The sequence below is a fragment of the Lycium barbarum genome, chromosome 10, assembly GCF_019175385.1.
Source record: "Lycium barbarum isolate Lr01 chromosome 10, ASM1917538v2, whole genome shotgun sequence".
NCBI classification, from domain to species: domain Eukaryota; kingdom Viridiplantae; phylum Streptophyta; class Magnoliopsida; order Solanales; family Solanaceae; genus Lycium; species Lycium barbarum.
In genome coordinates this window covers 5278534-5298158 of record NC_083346.1, presented here as the reverse complement: position 1 = coordinate 5298158, position 19625 = coordinate 5278534, and the positions used below count along the sequence as shown (strand labels likewise).

At 33.4% G+C, this 19625-nt stretch overlaps 2 protein-coding genes, 1 non-coding gene and 1 pseudogene across 3 annotated transcripts in view; 3 read left to right on the top strand and 1 right to left on the bottom strand.

Annotated features, from left to right (window-relative positions):
* The window catches only part of LOC132614523 (cytochrome P450 724B1-like), a 36114-nt gene that overhangs the window by 15984 nt on the left and 505 nt on the right, over positions 1-19625 (top strand). Inside the window, exons 7-8 of the mRNA XM_060328988.1 lie at positions 19258-19364; positions 19471-19588. Coding sequence (XP_060184971.1) covers positions 19258-19364; positions 19471-19588 — 225 coding nt within the window. The remainder of the gene's footprint in view (positions 1-19257; positions 19365-19470; positions 19589-19625) is intronic.
* Positions 49-6368, bottom strand: LOC132613516 (cell division control protein 48 homolog C-like). Its single transcript, XM_060327557.1, is given in 12 exon segments — positions 49-383; positions 497-634; positions 839-1040; positions 1149-1213; positions 1300-1368; positions 1824-1928; positions 2023-2139; positions 2905-3057; positions 3918-4064; positions 4066-4571; positions 5356-5509; positions 5595-6368. Coding segments are annotated over 12 exon segments (2304 nt in total). The 5' UTR covers positions 6195-6368; the 3' UTR covers positions 49-335.
* On the top strand, positions 15033-15814 carry LOC132614524 (auxin efflux carrier component 5-like; annotated as a pseudogene).
* Positions 18526-18616, top strand: LOC132616410 (small nucleolar RNA snoR128). The gene has a single exon (XR_009573191.1). It is a non-coding gene; the product is annotated as a small nucleolar RNA snoR128 (small nucleolar RNA).

The window sequence follows — 19625 nt, the reverse complement described above, 5'->3', positions numbered from 1 at the left end:
TAGTTCGCCTCGTAATAAAAGGTGAAAATTACATCAGCACAGCAATCGTCCCAGAAACCCTGAGGTGAATATTTTCATAGCACTTTGTAACGCAAGAAGATGACATTGTACAGGTACAGGTTTATATATTTCCAATAGTTTGTTAAATGAAGACATTGTACAACTTTAGCTGAGAAGTATATGAGATACTGCTAGAAAGAGCATCCAAGATGCCAGTCTAGTATAAGCGGTCCATGAACCTCTATAGTGCAGACCAGAATTACTAAGCTGGAGATATGACCACCACTCTAAGCATCTTCTTTCCTCTCCTTCACCAAGGCTTTCATGTTCTGGCTTCATGCTGCTCTGAACCTTTTTGATAAATCATGATAGTATCCTATTTGCTGCATCCACAAACAGAAACAGAAACAGAATAATAAGAGACCATGATCGGATTTAGCACACAATGATAAATACCTTAACTGTAAATGATACCAGGTCCCCGAATCAGAGGTACCTTGTCGGAGACAGATGGAGAAATTTTCTCCAAAGCACGTTTGAAATGCGACTCCTTGATGGTCGATGATATGTCACCACAACTTGTATCTATGGCTCTCAATTTATCTTCAAGTGCAACCATTGCAGCTTCATTCATCTAGCACATTTAAGCAACTGGGAAAAGTCAATAAAGGAAACACGCCTTTGATAAAAGTACCAACCATGAAAAAAAGAGATGTGACAAGTTCCATTGTTTTCAAGGTTTTTTTTTTTTTTGTGTGTGTGTGTGTGTGTGTGGGGGGGGGGGGGGGGGGGTTAAAGGCAGGTAAAACTAGTGGGTTAGAACAAAAGCTGAACAAACCAGTGCAGCTAGGTCCGCTCCACTTAAACTTTTACAGGCATCATCTCTTCCAATAGCCATCAAGTCGACACTAGAATCTATAGGTTTTTTCCGGGCAAGAGCTTTTAAAATTAGACCACGCTCATCTGGAGTAGGTAGAGGGACATATAGGAGTCTCCCTAACCTTCCAGGTCGAAGAATAGCTTGGTCCATGACTTCAGGCCTGCAAACATAATAACATGAATAAGAACCAAAACAGGAAGTGAATCATTTACTTCCAATGTTCATTCCAAAAACAAAAGGCACAAATATCCAGAAGAACAAAATATACCTATTTGTGGCACCAATCACATAAACACCTTTTCTCTGATCTGCACCGTCTAGTTCTATTAGTAGCTGCAATAATTAGAAAAATTTAACATTTGCAAAGGTTAAGAAGAATATAATATCCACCTTTATCAAGAAAACATGCTCCATCATACAAACCTGATTCAAAGCCTTTCCACAACCCAACCTCCTTCCTTACCACGCTTAGTTGTCAATGCATCCATCTGTAAAAACATGAAAAAATAAAAACGAATGTAAAAGAAAATAAACAAGAAGGTTGACAATCATGTGTTTTTCACAGAAGTTCTATTTTCTTTTTCTATTATTCCCTTATTTTTTTGTGTAATAAAACCATCAGTACAAAACTTAGCACTCGTGTCTGCACACTGTACTATGTATTAGACTTTGTGGCAATCATCTTATAAGTGCACAAGAATTTCGAAAGTTTCTTTTTTTGTCTTATTCTATTACTAATTTTGGGTACTGAAGCAACAGTGCAAAACATACTCTAATATCTGAACACTGTACTGTGTATTAGTCTTTGCAGCAAGCATCTTACAGGTGCACCTAAGTTTTCGAAGGAAATAAAAATGAGTAAAAGCTTTCTGCAGTACTATTGAAGGTGAGTGGATTATTAAACAAAATTAAAAGTGTTTAAGTTGTAAAGAGTGACAAGCACCTCATCGAAGAATAGAATGCATGGAGCACATGTTCTTGCACGGGTAAATAATGTCCTTATAGCTAACTCACTTTCACCAACATACTTGTTCAGAATTTCAGGTCCCTGGAGGAGATCAGTAAATGAGAAAACATGTCATGTTCAGTAGTGCAAAACTTTATGAAAAGCAGTCATTAGGAAAATAGAAATTTGCAGGAACCTTAATGTGTATAAAATTTGCTCCAGCTTCATTAGCAACAGCCTTGGCAATTAATGTTTTACCGCATCCTGGGGGACCATAAAGCAAGAATCCTGTTTCCAAGTCCACTCCAAAACCCTGAAATATAAAACAACTTCTAGAAGTTCTATACTTGGTGTACTCATAAGAAAAATTAACAAAAAAGTTGAGGTTAAGGCACTAAAAAGCCACACAGAACTGGTACTAACTTTGGACTTTTGCATTCATCAACTGATAGCTTACTAAACTTGTAACACAAAGGATGCTTGCTAAAGGAAATGCATGAATTTTACAACCAAAGGGCAAGCATTCATTTGATGGTGAATCCTCCCAACCTAGTAGCAGTGTTCCCGGTGAACATAAGTCCCACCGGACACTTGCAACTACAGTTGTGACAAAGTTGGACGCATTGGTAGGACCAAGGACACAATTATAAAGTTAAAGAAAATACAAGTGATCACACCAAAAAGAACACATAGTCTTCCAAGCACATTAAGATGCTCAAGAAAGTGGGAGAAGAATTACTCAAAAAAGATACGTAACAGTACAACTCTGGTATTCCCCATGCAAAGTTCAATAAAGATGGCAAGAAAACTCCACCTTAACATTGATAATTTAAAGATCCTCTGCAATGGAATAAACAGACAGCTTAAACTTGGGCAAAGAAAGAGATAAATGCCCAACGAAAGATCATGGACGAAATAAATAAAAGCGCCCAACATGAGATAAAGGGAAAGGAAAAGAAACATAACATAATGAGGTCTTAAATGAAAGTTATCAGCTCAGTCAGCTGACACACCAGTGCGGTATTTCTATCTGAATATTCTATCTGAATATTCAATATAATTTAAGAGAATTACTGACCATGTAATCATTAGGATTCTTTATACGCCTGACGATGTACCGGTCAAAGTCATGTCTTAATGAATCAAGGCCTCCAACATCTTCCCACTTTACATTTGGGATAGCGGAGAAACCTTCTCTTCTAGATGAGGGTTGAATCAGTTTAGCTGCTTCCTGCAGATTATCATAAGATTATTAGCAGGCTATATGAAACAGCTTGTTTCAGATTTTACATGGAAGATAATCCCATGCCAGAAAGAGAGTATCAGATACTAGATCACTAAAAAATAAAATATCTAATAATCATGCCAAACTTAATCCACTTTTTTATAAAGGCAGTGTTCGAGCCAACTTTCGTGCACCTTATTAATTCACTAGTTACCTGCTACTTCCACAAGAAAAGTTCCAGGGTAACTCTGTACACCAAAGACGAAATCAACTAACTTTTTTGTGCTTTTGTTGGAATTTGAACCCTGGTCTCCCATGGTCCACTCTATCTTCATTGATCGTTTTACCCATATATGTATTGTTCAATTCTTCTTAACACGTATAAACTTCATGTGATAATGCTCTTAAAGGATGATGCACCCTCCTCCTTTTAGACTGCCAAACTTGATCTTAAATTTCACAGTCTAAATGGAGTGTGCATTATCCTTTAAGAGAATTATCATGCAAAGCTTATAAACATTAAGAGAATTTAAAACACGGGTAAAGCAATCTATTATACATATTAAACTGTGAAACTCAAAATCAACCACTACAATTTTGAGACAATAGAAAAGCTGATTTTTGAATATGCATGTAAATGAAAGTCATGGTTCTTCTACTTGCATAGGCTGGTGTAGGGGAGGAGCATCTATAGTCTCAGCGACAGGGTATAAAATGCCAAATGCCAATTAGATCCAGCAATTATGGGTCAAAACCAAAAGAATATTTCTCATAAAGGTAAATCAAGATTCTCTGCATCATAGCGTGCACCCGAAGGGTAGCGGCTGCGGGTTCCCTCGTCATCAAAAAGATTCTCTGCATCATACCTCAAAATCAGCCATATTAATGCTGAGCTTTGCCATCTCTTCAGGTGACCATGGCTTTTTCCACCATTCTTCGGCATCTTCCCCTTCTGCCAATTCGCTTGAAAGCTCAACCTTCCTCACGTCTATTATCCTCTTCATTGCCAAGTTAACCTGCCTTGTTAGTTAGAGCAGCCAAGTCTGCTCCAACAAATCCTGGAGTTGAGCTAGCTATCTTCATGAGATCAAATGCACCCTCAACTCTTAGGTTACGTGTAAGCACAGACAAAATTTGCACCCTTGCATTTTCATCTGGAATACCCAAGGCGATTTCACGGTCGAATCGTCCAGGCCTCCTCAATGCTGGGTCAATAGCATCAGGTCTATTTGTGGCCCCAATTACTAGGACATAACCAGGTTCACCATTAGATCCGTCTGATTTTGCTTCACTATTTCTTTTATCAGTAGGTAGAGTAGTTCCCTCTTCATCATCGGGTTTTACAACTCTATGTGACTCGTCCATGCACGTCATCAGCTGTGTTACAATGCGCCGCTCCATTTCTCTCTGTAAATTTTCTCTTTTGGAAGCAATTGCATCAATCTCATCAATAAACACAATAGATGGTGCTGTCCGGTATGCTTTTGAGAACAGTTCCCTTATGTTCTCTTCTGATGCACCTGAAAAGGAGAACTACCCAATTAAATCCACCCAGAGAACAATTAAAAAACATACAAAAGACCCTAAACTAACAGCAACAAGAAAATAAACACCCACTCCTCCTCAGAACACTCAAAACTATCATTTTTTTTATTAAGCACCGGGTGTCCGAGGCTCTTAGAGCCCCGACTAATCCCGGGGGTGCACAGGCCCTCGGCAAGGAGTTTCCCGCAAGTGCACCACGGGTAATTCAGGGTTTTACCCAATCCAATGGCCCTCAGAAATTGTTTGCACCCACTGGATTTCGAACTTGAGACCTTGAAAGGGAGCACCCCAAGGCTCAAGCCAATTGCCCACAGGCCAACCCCTGAGGGTTCACTCAAAACTATCATAATACTGAATGATGCACCATAATTGCTGCTAAAATAGCAGGCTTACGGATCCCCAAGAATATGATACTCCACCGTGGACATTGGGAGCATATTCATTGTCTAAGGGCGGACACACTTCAAATATAATTAGTAACTCTATGCTACAAAATTTCCTTGAGTCGAGGGTCTATTGGAAACAACCTCTCTACCTCGCAAGGTAGGGGTAAGGTTTGTGTACACACTACCCACCCCAGACCCCACTTTATGGGATTACACTGGGTATTATGTTGTTGTCGTTGTCTATGCTACAAAATGCCAGCTAATAGGAAATAGTAACAGGAATGAAATCAAACATGAAACAGTTAGTTTCACCCAGATACCAATTCTATCATGACGTAAACGAATCAAAAAGATGAAAGAATGAGTTATTCACCTGAAACTCCAGAGACCAACTCAGTAGCAGAAAGTTTGTAAAAGGGAACTCGAGTCTCATTGGCAATAGCATGAGCTAACTTTGTCTTGCCACAGCCTGGTGGGCCATGAAAGAGTATCCCTGACATGGGCCTTACTCCAAGATGCTTAGTCAGCTGAGGAATACACTTGAAACATACATCAGTAACTCTAATACCTGCTAATATAGAAAATAGTAAGGCGAACGAAATCAAACATCACCTGAGGATGGTACAATGGAACAATAACCTCCATCTTCAATTCCTCTAAGACTGCATCCATTCCACCTAAATCCTTAAACTTTGGCCCATCATTAATATCACCAAACTTCTGTCCTAAATCCCTGGTGGCAGCTCCGTTCCTTTTTTGATCATTATTATTGTTGTGAACCACCTCGTATTCAATTTTTTTTGACTTAATATTGGGTTGTTGTTGATTGTAGGTATGTCGAAGCATAGACTTCATTAAATCAGGCTTCTCTTCAGAGTAAATAGCATCGGAATCCTCAGAGTCACTGCTGCTTTCTGCGATAGTAGACGAGTCTCCATCACCATCGCGACGATTCCAACGGCGTTCAGTGCTGTTAGTTTTGAGCTTCTTTCTGGGAGGAGGATTTAAAACATCTGGATTGGGGTTAGGGTTTTGGAGAATATTTTGGACCTGTTTGGTGAAGGGAAGTAGCTTTTGGCGGTTATAGTCAGAATAAGAAGAACGGAGGTGGTCGATGATATCTTCAACGGAGAGGTATTCCTTCTTACACGACTCAATGCGCCGCTGAAGCTCTCTATCCAACGCCGATGAAAGTCGCCGTCTCCTTCCCATCGTCTTTATAACATAAAGTGATTCTTTCCCTTGGGTTTTTGGGATGTGGTGTCGTTGTGGTTGTGATTTGGAGTTCACCGGAGCTCGGAGCTCCGGCGTGGAGGGGCTGGCGGCGGCTGTGGGTTGGAGAGGAAGAGAGAGATGTGGGTTTTGTTTGAAGAAGAGAGAGAGAGAGTGTGTGTAAAAAAATCTGAAAAATTAAGGGCCTGTTTGGAAAGCCACCCAGGTAATTGGAATTGGGTGTAATTACACAGTTTGGCCTGTTTGTTTGACCAAGTAATTACACAGTTATGTGGGAATTCGGTGTAATTGACAGGGTGTAATTAAACTCTCCAATTCTCAAGGGGGGCTGAGAATTGGGTGTAATTACACCTTGTAATTACAGGATTACTTTTTAGTTTGTTTATTTTTTTACTTTAATTTATTTTTATTTTTAATTTATTTTATTTTTTGATTTTTAATATTTTTTTATTTCTATTATTTTAATTTCTTTTTTATTTTTACTTTTTTATTTTTTTTTTAAATGTATTTTTTTATTTTTTTTTCATTTTCTTTCTTTTCATTCCCAACCTTTATTTCTTGTGATTCCATGTAATTGCTCCTTTTTTTTAATTTTTTAATTTTATTCATTTAGCATAACCGTGTTATTATTCTAATATTTGAAACTACACCTCTTAATATTGGAAAGAATGAGTTATTAATAAACTTGACATATAACGGGTGTCGTTGTTAAAGTAGAATTTCATTGTGAATGAGGTTATAGACTTATATTTTTCCTTTCTTTTGAATTATTTACTTAAGTTACGTTGGAACTTACTTATGTAATGTTGGAATTTGACATAAGAGTATTATGTTGAACTTTTTCTTTTGGATTTTGAATTTAGATTATATTTTCAATTTTAAGTTATTTGCTTTCACATTGCACGTTGTTTATTTTTCACTTACATTTGACGGATTTTTTGTGTCAAACATTTGAATAATGTTATGGCATTATATTTATTAATATTATTTTTTGTCAAACATCCAATCCATGACGTTCTCACAAAAAAAGTCTTCTTTTAAGTTTTATAATTAATTAAAATTAAATATTAATTTAAAAAATATATATCAATTATTTTTGTTACAATATTAGTTACAAATATATGATTATTAATTAATATATTTTCAAGAAACAATGTGTTATTAAATAACTAATTTAATATCATTTATAGAGGCAATATTTTTTAAATATTAATTTTAAATTTTTTATAATTAAATTTTATTTTTAAACTAAACTGACTGTGTAATTACACTTGTGCAACCAAACAGCACGCTTGTAATTACACTGTAATTACGTTATGACAAACAAACAGGTCGTTGTAATTACACTACTGTGTAATTACTAGGCTGTGTAATTACTACCCTAGTAATTACACCAATTCCAATTACCAGTTATGTGTGTATGTTAAGGGTGTTAACCGGTTGGAACCGGAACCGGTTATGGAACCGGTTAGGAAACCGGCCGGTTCCGGTTCCAAAACCGGAACCGCCTAACCGGTTCCGGTTTAACCGGTTCCGGTTTACCGGTTTTAAACCTCAAACCGGAACCGGTCCGGTTTGGAGTGATTAAAATCTATTTTTTTTTTGTTTTTTGTATTATATATATATATTATAGTATTTATTTGTATATTGTAGCTATATTTTCATATGTTATACAACTTTATAATTAAAGTTTAAATATTTACTGACTAACAGCCTAACAGCAAGTCAACAATACAGAATAGTGTTTTTCGTATACATATATATGTATAACTTACATATACTTATATATATGTATAACTTAATATACTATATATACTTATATATATGTATAACTTAATATATATACTATATATATATATACATATCTACTATATATACTATATATACTTAATATATATACATATCTACTATATATACTATATATACTTAATATATATGTACTATATACTCTATATACTTATATATATGTATAACTTAATATATATACTATACATACTTATATATATGTACTATATACTATATATACATATATATACTTATATATATGTATATACTTAATATATATGTACTATATACTCTATATACTTATATATATGTATAACTTAATATATATACTATATGTATAACTTAATATATATACTATATATACATATCTACTATATATACTATATATACTTAATATGTACTATATACTATATATACTTAATATATATACTATATATACTATATATACTTATATACTATATATACTTATATATGTGTATAACTTAATATATATACTATATATACTATATATACTTATATACTATATATACTTATATATGTGTATAACTTAATATATATACTATATATACTTATATATATGTACTATATACTATATATACTTACTTATATACTTTAGTTTTTTTTTTTTTTTTAATTTTTTACCGGTTTAACCGGTTTAACCGGTTCCGGTTCCGGTTTTACCGGTTTAACCGGTTCCGGTTTCCAAAATATTGGAACCGGACCGGTAAACCATTAAACGGTTAACCGGAACCGGTTAACCGGTGCTACCGGTTCCGGTTCCGGTTCCGGTTTAACCGGTCCGGTTACCGGTTAAAACCGGTAAGACCAAACCGGTTACCACCCTTAGTGTATGTATGTAAATGAAGATGTGTAGTAGCGTGTGTGTTGTGTAAATATGTGTGGAATGAAAAATAAAATTAAACCCTTCCCCTTCTTTTATAACATAAAATTATACCTATTTTCTTTTGGCTAAAGCTTTAATTCTTTCCCTTGGGTTTGTGGGCTGACATTGACCAGACTGTTTTGTGGGTGAAGAGGAGAAATTATATGTTTGGGTTTTTTTAGAGGAGAAAAAAAAAATCTGAAATGTGCTTGTGTGTGTTGTGTGTAAGTGAAGATGAAAAATAAAATTAAACCCCCCAACTTCTACGTTTATTTTAAGCACTTTAAATTAGTCAATTAAACACTCAAAAAAACTCAAAACAGTAGAAGCCAATCCAAATGGGCTCCTAACTATTTTCTGTTTTTCTTTTTGGCTGAATTTAGATCGGGGCTTAAACTATTTTTTCTCAGATTTTCAGCCTTTTTTTTCATTTTTTTATTTATTTCAAAAGATATAAATATTGAAGCATGTTTCGTCAAACTTCTAAAACTAGCTTATTTTGAAAAATATTTTTGGTGAAAATCAAATTGTATTTGTTCAATTAATTTTTTTTAAAAAAACTTTTAAGCAGTAACCAGTGTTTGATCAAGCTTTTAAAAAGTGTTTCTAAGAGTATTTTTCTCAAAAGTGTTTTGTGCAAAAGCTATTTCACTTAGCTTCTTAAGAATTGTTTATGCGGCTCACCACAAACACTTATTTTTTCTCAAAAACTTAGTCAGACACCTCACTATTTTAAAATAAGCATTTTTTAGGACAATTAAACTTGGCCAAATAAGCTAGAAGTTTGCGCTTCATGTGAATTTCATGTCGACTAAAATATTTTATATGTAATTACAAATAATTTATAATAAGGGTGTGCATGTTGTTTTTTGAGTACGGAACAGAGTCAAAAATGCTCATAAAGTATTAAAAATTACTCAAAAATGACCTCCTTTCATTTACTGGATCAAATTTACCCCTTTTTCCACTTAATGCCCTTAACGTTTTAGAAATGGATCAAAACGCCTCTTTCCCCCTACATTGTGGTTGGGATCCCCTCCGGTAGATTTGTCAAAACACCTCTCTCCCCCTACATTGTGGTTGGGATCCCTTCCAGTAGATTTTTGTCCAGTTTTTCTCAATAGGGGGTTAGATGGTTGCCAATTGTGCAATAGAAATTTAATGATGTTGATTTATTTTACAAAACCAAGAGTCCGATTGGATTAGTAGAATAAAAGTAGCTTTAAAGCACTTGGACTTAAAAGCACTTTTGAAGTGCTGGAGCTTAATTTAAAAAAAAAAAAAAAGTTAGGTGTTTAGCTAAAAGTGTTGAAGCTTAAAATAAGCAGTTAATGTCTTTGATAAAAAAGTGCTGGCAAGCACTGTTTTTGTTAAAATGACTAAGATGTCATTAAATCTATTAACACTTTATAAACTGATTATTGCTAGATTTTAATTCTAAAGTTATTTTAGTACAAGTTAATTTATGTTTTAATTTATTTTAAGTTATATATTTATTAGATAAAACTAATTTTATTTATTAGAAGTACTTTTCCCTTCACCAGACTGTTAACCCACATTATATATTGTATTCATCGTTAAAGAAAAATCATATAAACTTGTCATAAGCATAGTTGTAGAAATTGGTAATAAGGTAAATCCTAGTTTATAGTTCCTCTTTTAATATAATCATTTATTATATATATTATGTTACTAGTGTGCCCATGTAAAATTTGACTAATGAACTACCGTACTTCGGAATTCATTTTTTAATTGAGACGGAAGGACTATAATTTGTATGTTTGATACATTTTAAAAGTATTTAACAATGATATAAGTTATTTGTGTTTATTGTTTTAATTTAAAACTTAATCCTACTTGAAGTGAAATCTTTGTTAATCACTTATGTTTACTTGCATGTATGACATAAAATTACTGGAAATAAAAAAACATATGTTTAATCGGATGAATGGAAATTTAAAATAGAAAATGATAAAGGGTAAATAACATCAACAAATTATATATAATATTATAAGAATAATATTTTAATTCAATAATTAAGCCTATATTAAGATATAATTTAAATGACATGATAATTCTTTACATGTCTATAATAATGTTTTAAGGAAAAATATTATTGAAAATAAATTAATAATATTTCCACAAAAAAGACTCAAATATGTATGAGTGTGGGGACCACTATAATCTTATCCATGCCATCATCATTTTATTAGCATGAAAAAGGCCCTTAAAGTTCTTAAAAATTACAAAAATGTGTGAACATTCACAAAGGTATAAAAACTTCAAATAGGGGTAAAAAAGAGTCAATAAAAAATTATGCAAGGACTACAAAAAATGGGGAGTCAAGAAAGTTTGTTGGATAATGATCACAGTACTCAACTATACCTAAAAGGCTAAAATAAGAAAGTAACGAGATTTGACAATGATATATGCGAATTTTGGGCATAAACTAAATAGGTGAAGGGTAAAAAATGATTATAGACTGTGCGAATTAAATGGAATGATTTTGTCCACCTTTTTTTTTTTTATAATTTTAAATGTCTCGTTCTTACCTCTGTTCACTATCAAAGTGGCTCAATTGTGCTCTTATGGACTAACGACAACAGTTTAAGAGAAAATTTAGATCATTCGTAAGTTTAGGGCCAAATTTGAGTTTTTTTTTTTTCACACCTAGTATTCACTGCCGATGACTACAAATGTTTACCGCTAAGAGTACTTTATTTTTAGCCGTCATGCCAAAAATGTGAAAGACCCCTTTATTGATTGAGCTATTGATGTTGAAAATGATTAGGTAAATGAGTTATGACGCCTACGTAACGCAAGTACCGATATCAGCTCCTAGTTGAATCGTGATATATAGAATAATTTTTCAAAATTGTTGCCTAATACCATCAAACTCTTTGAAATTTTAAATGGCAATGGAGATCAGCCAGTACTTTTGTAGATTAGCATAAAGCATGAGTTAGTTAAACACTTGGAATATACTAGTGATGGTTGTTGCAACTTGGGATCAAAACCCAGAATCTAAGAATCAATACCATTTTCCGCACTTGGATTCTCTCAAAAATTGTTTTCGTGGAATGATTTACTAATTACGTATAGTCATCCACTAATTGCTGCCTTTTCTTGACTACTAATGCTTTATGATGTGTTAATATTTGTTTTAAATTCATCATTACCAACAGCATTGCGGAGAACACAACATTATATTTCATCCATCAATTTGAAGAAATAAGATTTTATATTTGTTTCACAAAAAGAACGGCTAGCATAATTCGGATAGAAATGCATGTCTTAGAAAGAAGTGATGAATTGGGTGGTCCAATTTGCAAATTTAATTGTACATTTGTGGTATCTTATGATGCTACAGCTGAATTCACAAAACCATTTGCGTGTTAGCTAATTAAAAGTAGTTGGTAAGCATCAAATGGTTTGGAAAAAAATACTTTTAAGTGAAATAATTTTATATAAAAACAGTTAGGTGCTTAAATAGAAGAGTTGAAGATGAAAATAATCAGTTAATGCGCTTGTAAAAAAGTGTGTGATAAATAATTTTTCTGTAAAAGTGATTGAAATGCACTTAAAACAATTTACAAAAGATATAATTTTAAAAGTTTTTATATAACAAAGGATGAATAACAGAAATAGAATATAGAGAATATTAATATTTTTAGGATGAGTATTTGGAGATCCAAAAGATATTAGGGTAAAAATGGTAAGCTTTTGGTCAAATTAAAGTGCTTAATTATAAGTTGTAAAATCATAAGTTAGGTGAAAAACTTATAATTTTTGGCTGATTTTGACTCATGCACTTTTAATAATTGTCAAAAGCATAAAATAAATCAAAAAAGGCTTATAACTAGTTTTACCAGCTTGTAAATTTAACCAAACATCGTACAAATTTAAAACATATGAAAACTAGTCAAATGATTGGTTCGCATCAGGCCCTATTTTTATGGACTCATGGTCTAAAAATCATGGAAATAACTTAAAAGTTTAGGCTGATGAAACATTAATTAATCACTGTACTCTTAGATCTAGTGTGAATGTTTACTAGATCGCGCAATACATATGCATAACAAAAACGAGGGTGCAAAAAAGAAAAGAAACAGAAATTAAGCATGACAACGATAGGTTTTGCCATATTGGTACTAGAATCTGTGATCTTTTAAGAGCCCGTTTGGATTGGTTTATAAGTTGCTTATAAGCTGTTTTCAGTTTTTTTTTTAGTGTTTGGCTGGCTAGCTTAAAGTCATTTTGTGCTTAAAATAAGCTCAAAAAAATAATTTGGTCCATTTGACTTAGTTTATCTAAAGCAGTTTATAAGTCAAAAAAATAAGTTAGACTACCCCAACTTATTTTTTTTAGCTTATGAGCCCGTTTGGATTGACTTATAAGTTGCTTATAAGGTGTTTTCAGCTTTTTTGAGTGTTTGGCTGACCAGCTTAAAGTCATTTTGTGTTTAAAATAAGCTCAAAAAAATAATTTGGCCCATTTGACTTAGCTTATCTAAAGCAGCTTATAAGCTGTTTTCAGCTTATAAGCCAAAAAAAATAAGTTAGACTACCCCAACTTATTTTTTTTAGCTTATAAGCTGCAAACAGCTTATAGGCATAAGCCCATCCAAACAGGCTCTATAAGCTGTTTGCAGCTTATAGGCATAAGCCCATCCAAACAGGCTCTAAATCAAATGATCATTTGATTTTGAAGGTAAGTCTGTATTGGTTCATATATCATATTACTTTGAGCACATATCTTTAATTTTGCATAATTTCCGCATTTTTGTCCAATTAACGGGACTTTAATTTTGATGGGATATTTCCAACACTAATGAAAATGTCATGTATTTTTGTACGTGACGTCGAAGCTAAATAATGATCGCAATCGAGGTGATCTAGCTCAAATTCAAACCTCCCCCTCTCCCTCCCCCCACAATTATAGTTTAATTTTGTTGATGAAACCTTCTTTTTTTTTAATAAGAAAAGTGACACAAAATTTGTGATGATTTTAATGTCAAACTTTTACTTTTATTTCCTGAGTTCTAATCTTTGTGGTAGTCAATGATTTAAGGGAGCTAGCAGTGCAACGAGTCACTAGCTTGCTTGTCACTTGCGTCATCTATCTTGATTCTGCACTTCGAGTGAGCATAACTTGCAACTAGTTTGCGTCTTTGCTAATTGCGCTCGAAAAAAAAAACATTACACAGCTTTTATGTGGTTTCTATTACTTGTGTGCATAAGCCCTATATTATAGAGTATATAACTTTGGCTTCTCAAATATGCATCTTCGAGTGTTTCATCGATCCCCAATCTCCCAATATCAAATTTCAATTGCTCTAGCCGGACAAGAAATATAAAATGAAATATTTTCATAAGGCAAGAAAGCCGACTAAGATAAGTAGAGTCTATGCACACTAATCAAATCTTTGGGAAAGGAAGTTCGTGCAAATTGGGTTGTTGTTATTGTCACTAGAGGTGAATTTGGAGGAAAAAAATGAAATTGGTTAACAAGATATTTGTCGAGATCATTTTCTTAAATTAGTTACATGATGTTTTCGCTAGATATAATGGCTCGTTGGAATTAATGTTCCACGGGGGCGGACTCACGTTGACCCGAGGAGTGTGAAGTGACACACCTTAGTCGGATTTTTTTTTTTAATATATATTAATATTTTGTATAGACTAACATATACTAAGGAAATGACACCTATTAGCGTTGAAACTCCCTTAGAGTGTTGGTTGGACGCATAATTTTCTTGTCCGAGATTGCATGTTCGAACCTCAAATTAAGCATATTTTTGGCAAATATGACCTCTGTGGCTAAAAATTGTGGTTACGTAGTATTGAACCCAAGATTGATATTTTTTTTTTTATCTTCTACGAACATCGACACTGCTTATGAAAAATTCTGCTTACGCTACTAGACTTCCACTTGAATCAAAAGTGCTTAGTTCTTGCAAACCTTAAAGCCATATGTGCTCAGAGTAATATAATATGGACTAAAATATACCTACGTTCAAACTTAAGAGACTATTTGACTTTAAAACTCCAAACTTTTCTCTATATATACCCATGAAACACCCACTAATAATCGACACACATACAAAATCACAAAAGCTTCACGCATTCTCATATATAGAACAAAAAAATATGATAGGTTTGGACGATATTTACAAGGTGAGGGTGGCCATGGTGCCACTCTATGTGGCACTTATTTTAGGCTATGGGTCAGTGAAATGATGGCATATGTTCAAGCCGGAACAATGTGATGCCATCAATAGATTCAATTGCTTCTTCATTCTCCCATTTTTCAATTTCCAATTTCCAATTCATAGCAAATATCAACCCATACAAGCTCAACTACCTCTTTTTAACCGGAGACCTAATCGGCAAAGCCTTGGTAATTTTAATTCTCATCCTATGGGCTAACTTTTACAAAAAAAGGGAGCTTTTCTTGGTCCATAACTAGTTTTTCTTTGGCCACTTTGAACAACACACTTGTTGTTGGTGTCCCATTGATGAAGGCCATGTATGGGGATTTAGGGGTTGATCTTGTTGTTCAAGCTGCTGTGATTCAAGCTTTGTTATGGCTTTCTTCTTTGCTATTTGAGTTTTGGAGAACAAAAATGCATAATAGTGAAAATGTAATTGGTAGTTCTGTTGAATCGGGGACTATTAGTGACTGAAGGAAATACTACTACTACTCAAGTGAGGAATAATAATAATAATAATAATAATAATAATAATAATAATAATAATAATAATGCGCTGGCGTTTTGGCCTTTGATGAAGACTGCCTCCCAATTCTTATGCTTGTTTTCTTGGTCTCTTTTTAGCTAGTATGTGTGTATGGACACACTTTTATTTATTTAATTATTTTCTTTAACATAATTTTTAATTATACGTGTGAGATTAAATGAATTCTTGTTATTTATTTATTTATAATAGGGGTGACGATCGTGATGTTGGAGTTCAAAACCTTTACTTGCTCTGATAACATGATGAAATGTTTAACCATTTTATTTAAAAGTTTAATATATTATTAGGAAGAACATATTTAACTGTTTGACGCTATGTTCAACAGCTCATTTTATTTTACTTTTTCCACGTAACTGACTAGTTGTTTCTAGTAAATTTCATCTACTAATTTTTTAGCAAAAAATATTTTCTCCGTCTCAAAATATTTGTCGCATTTATTATTTACATGCTAATTAAGAAAACATTTATAAAGATAACATTTTAACTGTTTTACCCTCTTAACATATTTTATCATGTTGTCTCTCCTCAATAAACATTTACTCTATTAATAATGAAACTTCTTAAATGTTGGTATGTGAATTCACAAAATTAGTCCATTGATGTAATTAATATAAGGGTAAAATGGGAAAAACTACTTAATTTTATCTTGGGTAAATAAAATGATAAATATTTTGAGACAAGTATTTTTAGTAAGGACGACAAATATTTTGAGACAGATGGAGTATATCTTTCACTAGTAACGTGTTTGGTCGTATTGAAGTGTTTTTCTTTTCAGTTTCTTATTATTTGTATGTTTTGGGTTTTTGGTTACAGGTGGAATTTTGAAATGCCAAGCATAATAGAGGGATCCATCTTGATAATGTCAAAGGCTGGTAGTGGTGTTGCAATGTTTAGTATGGGTAAGTGTTTTTAAACAGTTGGAACAACAATAAGGGTTCTTCCTTTTAATGTAAGCATTTAATAACTTTTGATCCTTAATTTAATGAAACAGCTAGCTTTAGATAACTCCTGATATTTTGTTTAACCAACAATCACTTTCGTTCTTTTATGAACTGTTTTTTATTAGTACTACTACTGAAGATGACTTTTCATTAAAAAACATCAAATTTAATGCAATTCTTTTTGCTAAACAACAGTGTTTTTTGAATTTTATTTTTCGGACTATTCATGGCTTTGCAAGGGAAGATAATTGCATGTGGAGCTGCATTGACAATTTATGCAATGATTTTGAGGTTTGTTGTTGGACCAGCAACAATGGCACTCGGCTGTATTGTATTGGGCTTACATGGAAATGTTTTACGCATTGCTATCCTCCAGGTAATTAACCACAAAACTAATGTCTATAATTTGGGATCTTAAAGCTGTGTAGAGATTTATCAGTAAGAGCCCGTTTGGATTGGCTTATAAGTTGCTGATAAGTTGTTTATAAGCTGTTTTCATTTTTTTTGAGTGTTTGACTGGCCAGCTTAAAGTCATTTTGTGCTTAAAATAAGCTAAAAAAATAATTGGGCCAATTTGACTTAACTTATCTAAAACAGCTTATAAGTTTGAAAAGCCAAAAAAAATAAGTTAGACTACCCCAACTTATTTTTTTTAACTTATAGTTGTTTGCAGCTTATAGGCATAAACCCATCCAAACAGACTCTAATTATCTTATACATCGTATGACAATGTAAATATTTTTTGTTCTGTCAGCGCATAAAATAAAAGGCTCGGGATTTCGTACTCGTGTTGTCGACCTCTATAGTTGTATAAAACTCCCTCCATTCTCTTTCAGTACTTGTCCTGCTTGCATTTTGCACTTCATAATTTTTTTTAATTAAATAGTTATTTTTCTACGTCACCCTCGTTAACTATGCGTTGGCTATCAAAATCTGACTATTCACATTCGCACTCCAATAAGTTTTAGACATGGAAGAGAAAAAGACCGGCGTCCTCCCGGGGGTCTAGCCGGTGAAGGCCAACTTAAGTACCTCATTCCTTTTATCGAACATAATGATGTGAATCGAGCTTAATGAGTTCTAATATGCAACGTCAAGCAGTTCCTCTTTCTCGCTCCGAGAAATGCATTGTTGGAACTGGGTTGGAACGACAAGCAGCTGTAGATTCGGGGGCTCTTGCTATAGCCGAACGCGAGGGAAGGGTCATTTATACCAATACTGACAAGATTCTTTTAGCAAGGAATGGAGTATTCCTCTATAGCCATTCATTTTCTTTCTTGTTCAACTAGTTTACTTCAAAGAAAGGCTTTGCAGGAGATAAGTCTTTCTTTTCTGTTAGCACAAGTGAACGAATCAGCTTCTTTCGGGTGCAGATGAATAGGATTGATTAGGATGACAGTTTCTCCTTTCGAGTCTGTAAAATCAGAATTTCTTTATCCACTATGAATTTTGCACATCCCTTAAGAAATACTCTCTTTGGATAAAAAAAGAGTATCCACTTATTAGCCATTAACTCTTAAAAAAAAAGGTAATTTGACTAAATTGCCACTAATTAAATATGTATTGGGATTTGATCACATAACACTTAATAGGAGCAAATCTGAAATAATAAAGTTAATTTTTTCTTAATTTAATTAGTGAACACTCTTTTTTACTAAAAAAAAAAAAGATTATGTGGACACTCTTTTTAAAAAATCAATACATACCTTAATACAGATAGGACACACATACAAGGATTAAGTTCCTATAAAGTACATGTTGGCACTGAATTGCTGCACTTCATGAATTCTTATCCATTTTTCGCACATACCATAAAAATTACTACGTGTCAACCCAAAGAAAGTTTGGTTCACCTTTTTTTTTTTTTTTTTTACATATGCTAGCAAAATACCTGATTTGCCTTTCTTTCTTGGTGGTTGTTCTTTTTATTGTCTAAAGTATGACTGCTTTGATGAGACTCAGAACTTCTTGAAAGTTTGACACCTTGATGAAACCGTCAATTGTAATGTTGACCCTGAGCGGTTACCAAAACAATTATATCTTCATGCTTCTTCTAGTTGTGATATTTTGAAATGCTTGTGAAGTACACGTTTCAACAAATAGTAGTTTAATTATTTTAAATTTTTTGAATATTGAAATAGCTGGAAAGGAGACATAGGATTCATATAACTGAAACAATTATCTGGATTGAGGCGCTTTTGATTGGTTGATTGATTTTCTTCTCGACCACTTGACATCAAAGTCACCTAAGTTAATTCAGCACGATCATTCTGCGATTTGTAAATTCTCAACGACAATCATTCTCAACGATGTCGATTTCACAGGGAAGCTATCAATGATGTCGATTTCAAAGGTTTGTTAACAAGAAATCATTAAAGAGATCATATTGTTCATATGTATAATCATTTGGAGATTCTATAATCGCTACATGAAAAGAAAGAAAAAAAGGGATTTAGGACGGCGTTGTGATGGATTCTTATTTTCGTCACATATTTGTGACAAATCTTCATCTCCATCATAAATTGCGTCCATATTAATGATTTATGTCATAAGACTTGTCTGTCATAACTTTTTCATCACACGTATGTGATTTAATTTATTTTTTATTTTTTGTATTGTACTTGACACGTATAGGTAATATAATTTTCTTTTAATCATTGTGCTTTGGATTCTAGGATATCATATTCCAGCAGGCTGGAAAGTACTTCCTATATTGTCTGCAGTACATCTTGATCCATCGTTGCATGAAAATCCATCGGAGTTTAACCCTTGGAGATGGAGCGTAAGTTTCTCTATTTTTTTCTTTTCCCCATGAAGCATATTAATTTCAATGGACAATCATTAAGATTTTTAGAAAATATCTTTTAATTTTTCCAAACAAATTTCAGGAACCAGCCACAAGCAAGAAGGTGATTCCATTCGGAGGTGGATCACGGTTGTGTCCCGGGTGGGAGCTTGCTAAATTAGAGCAGCTTTCTTCCTACACCATCTCGTCCTCAATTACAGGTATTTAATAGATGTGTTAAATGGGCGAATTATACAT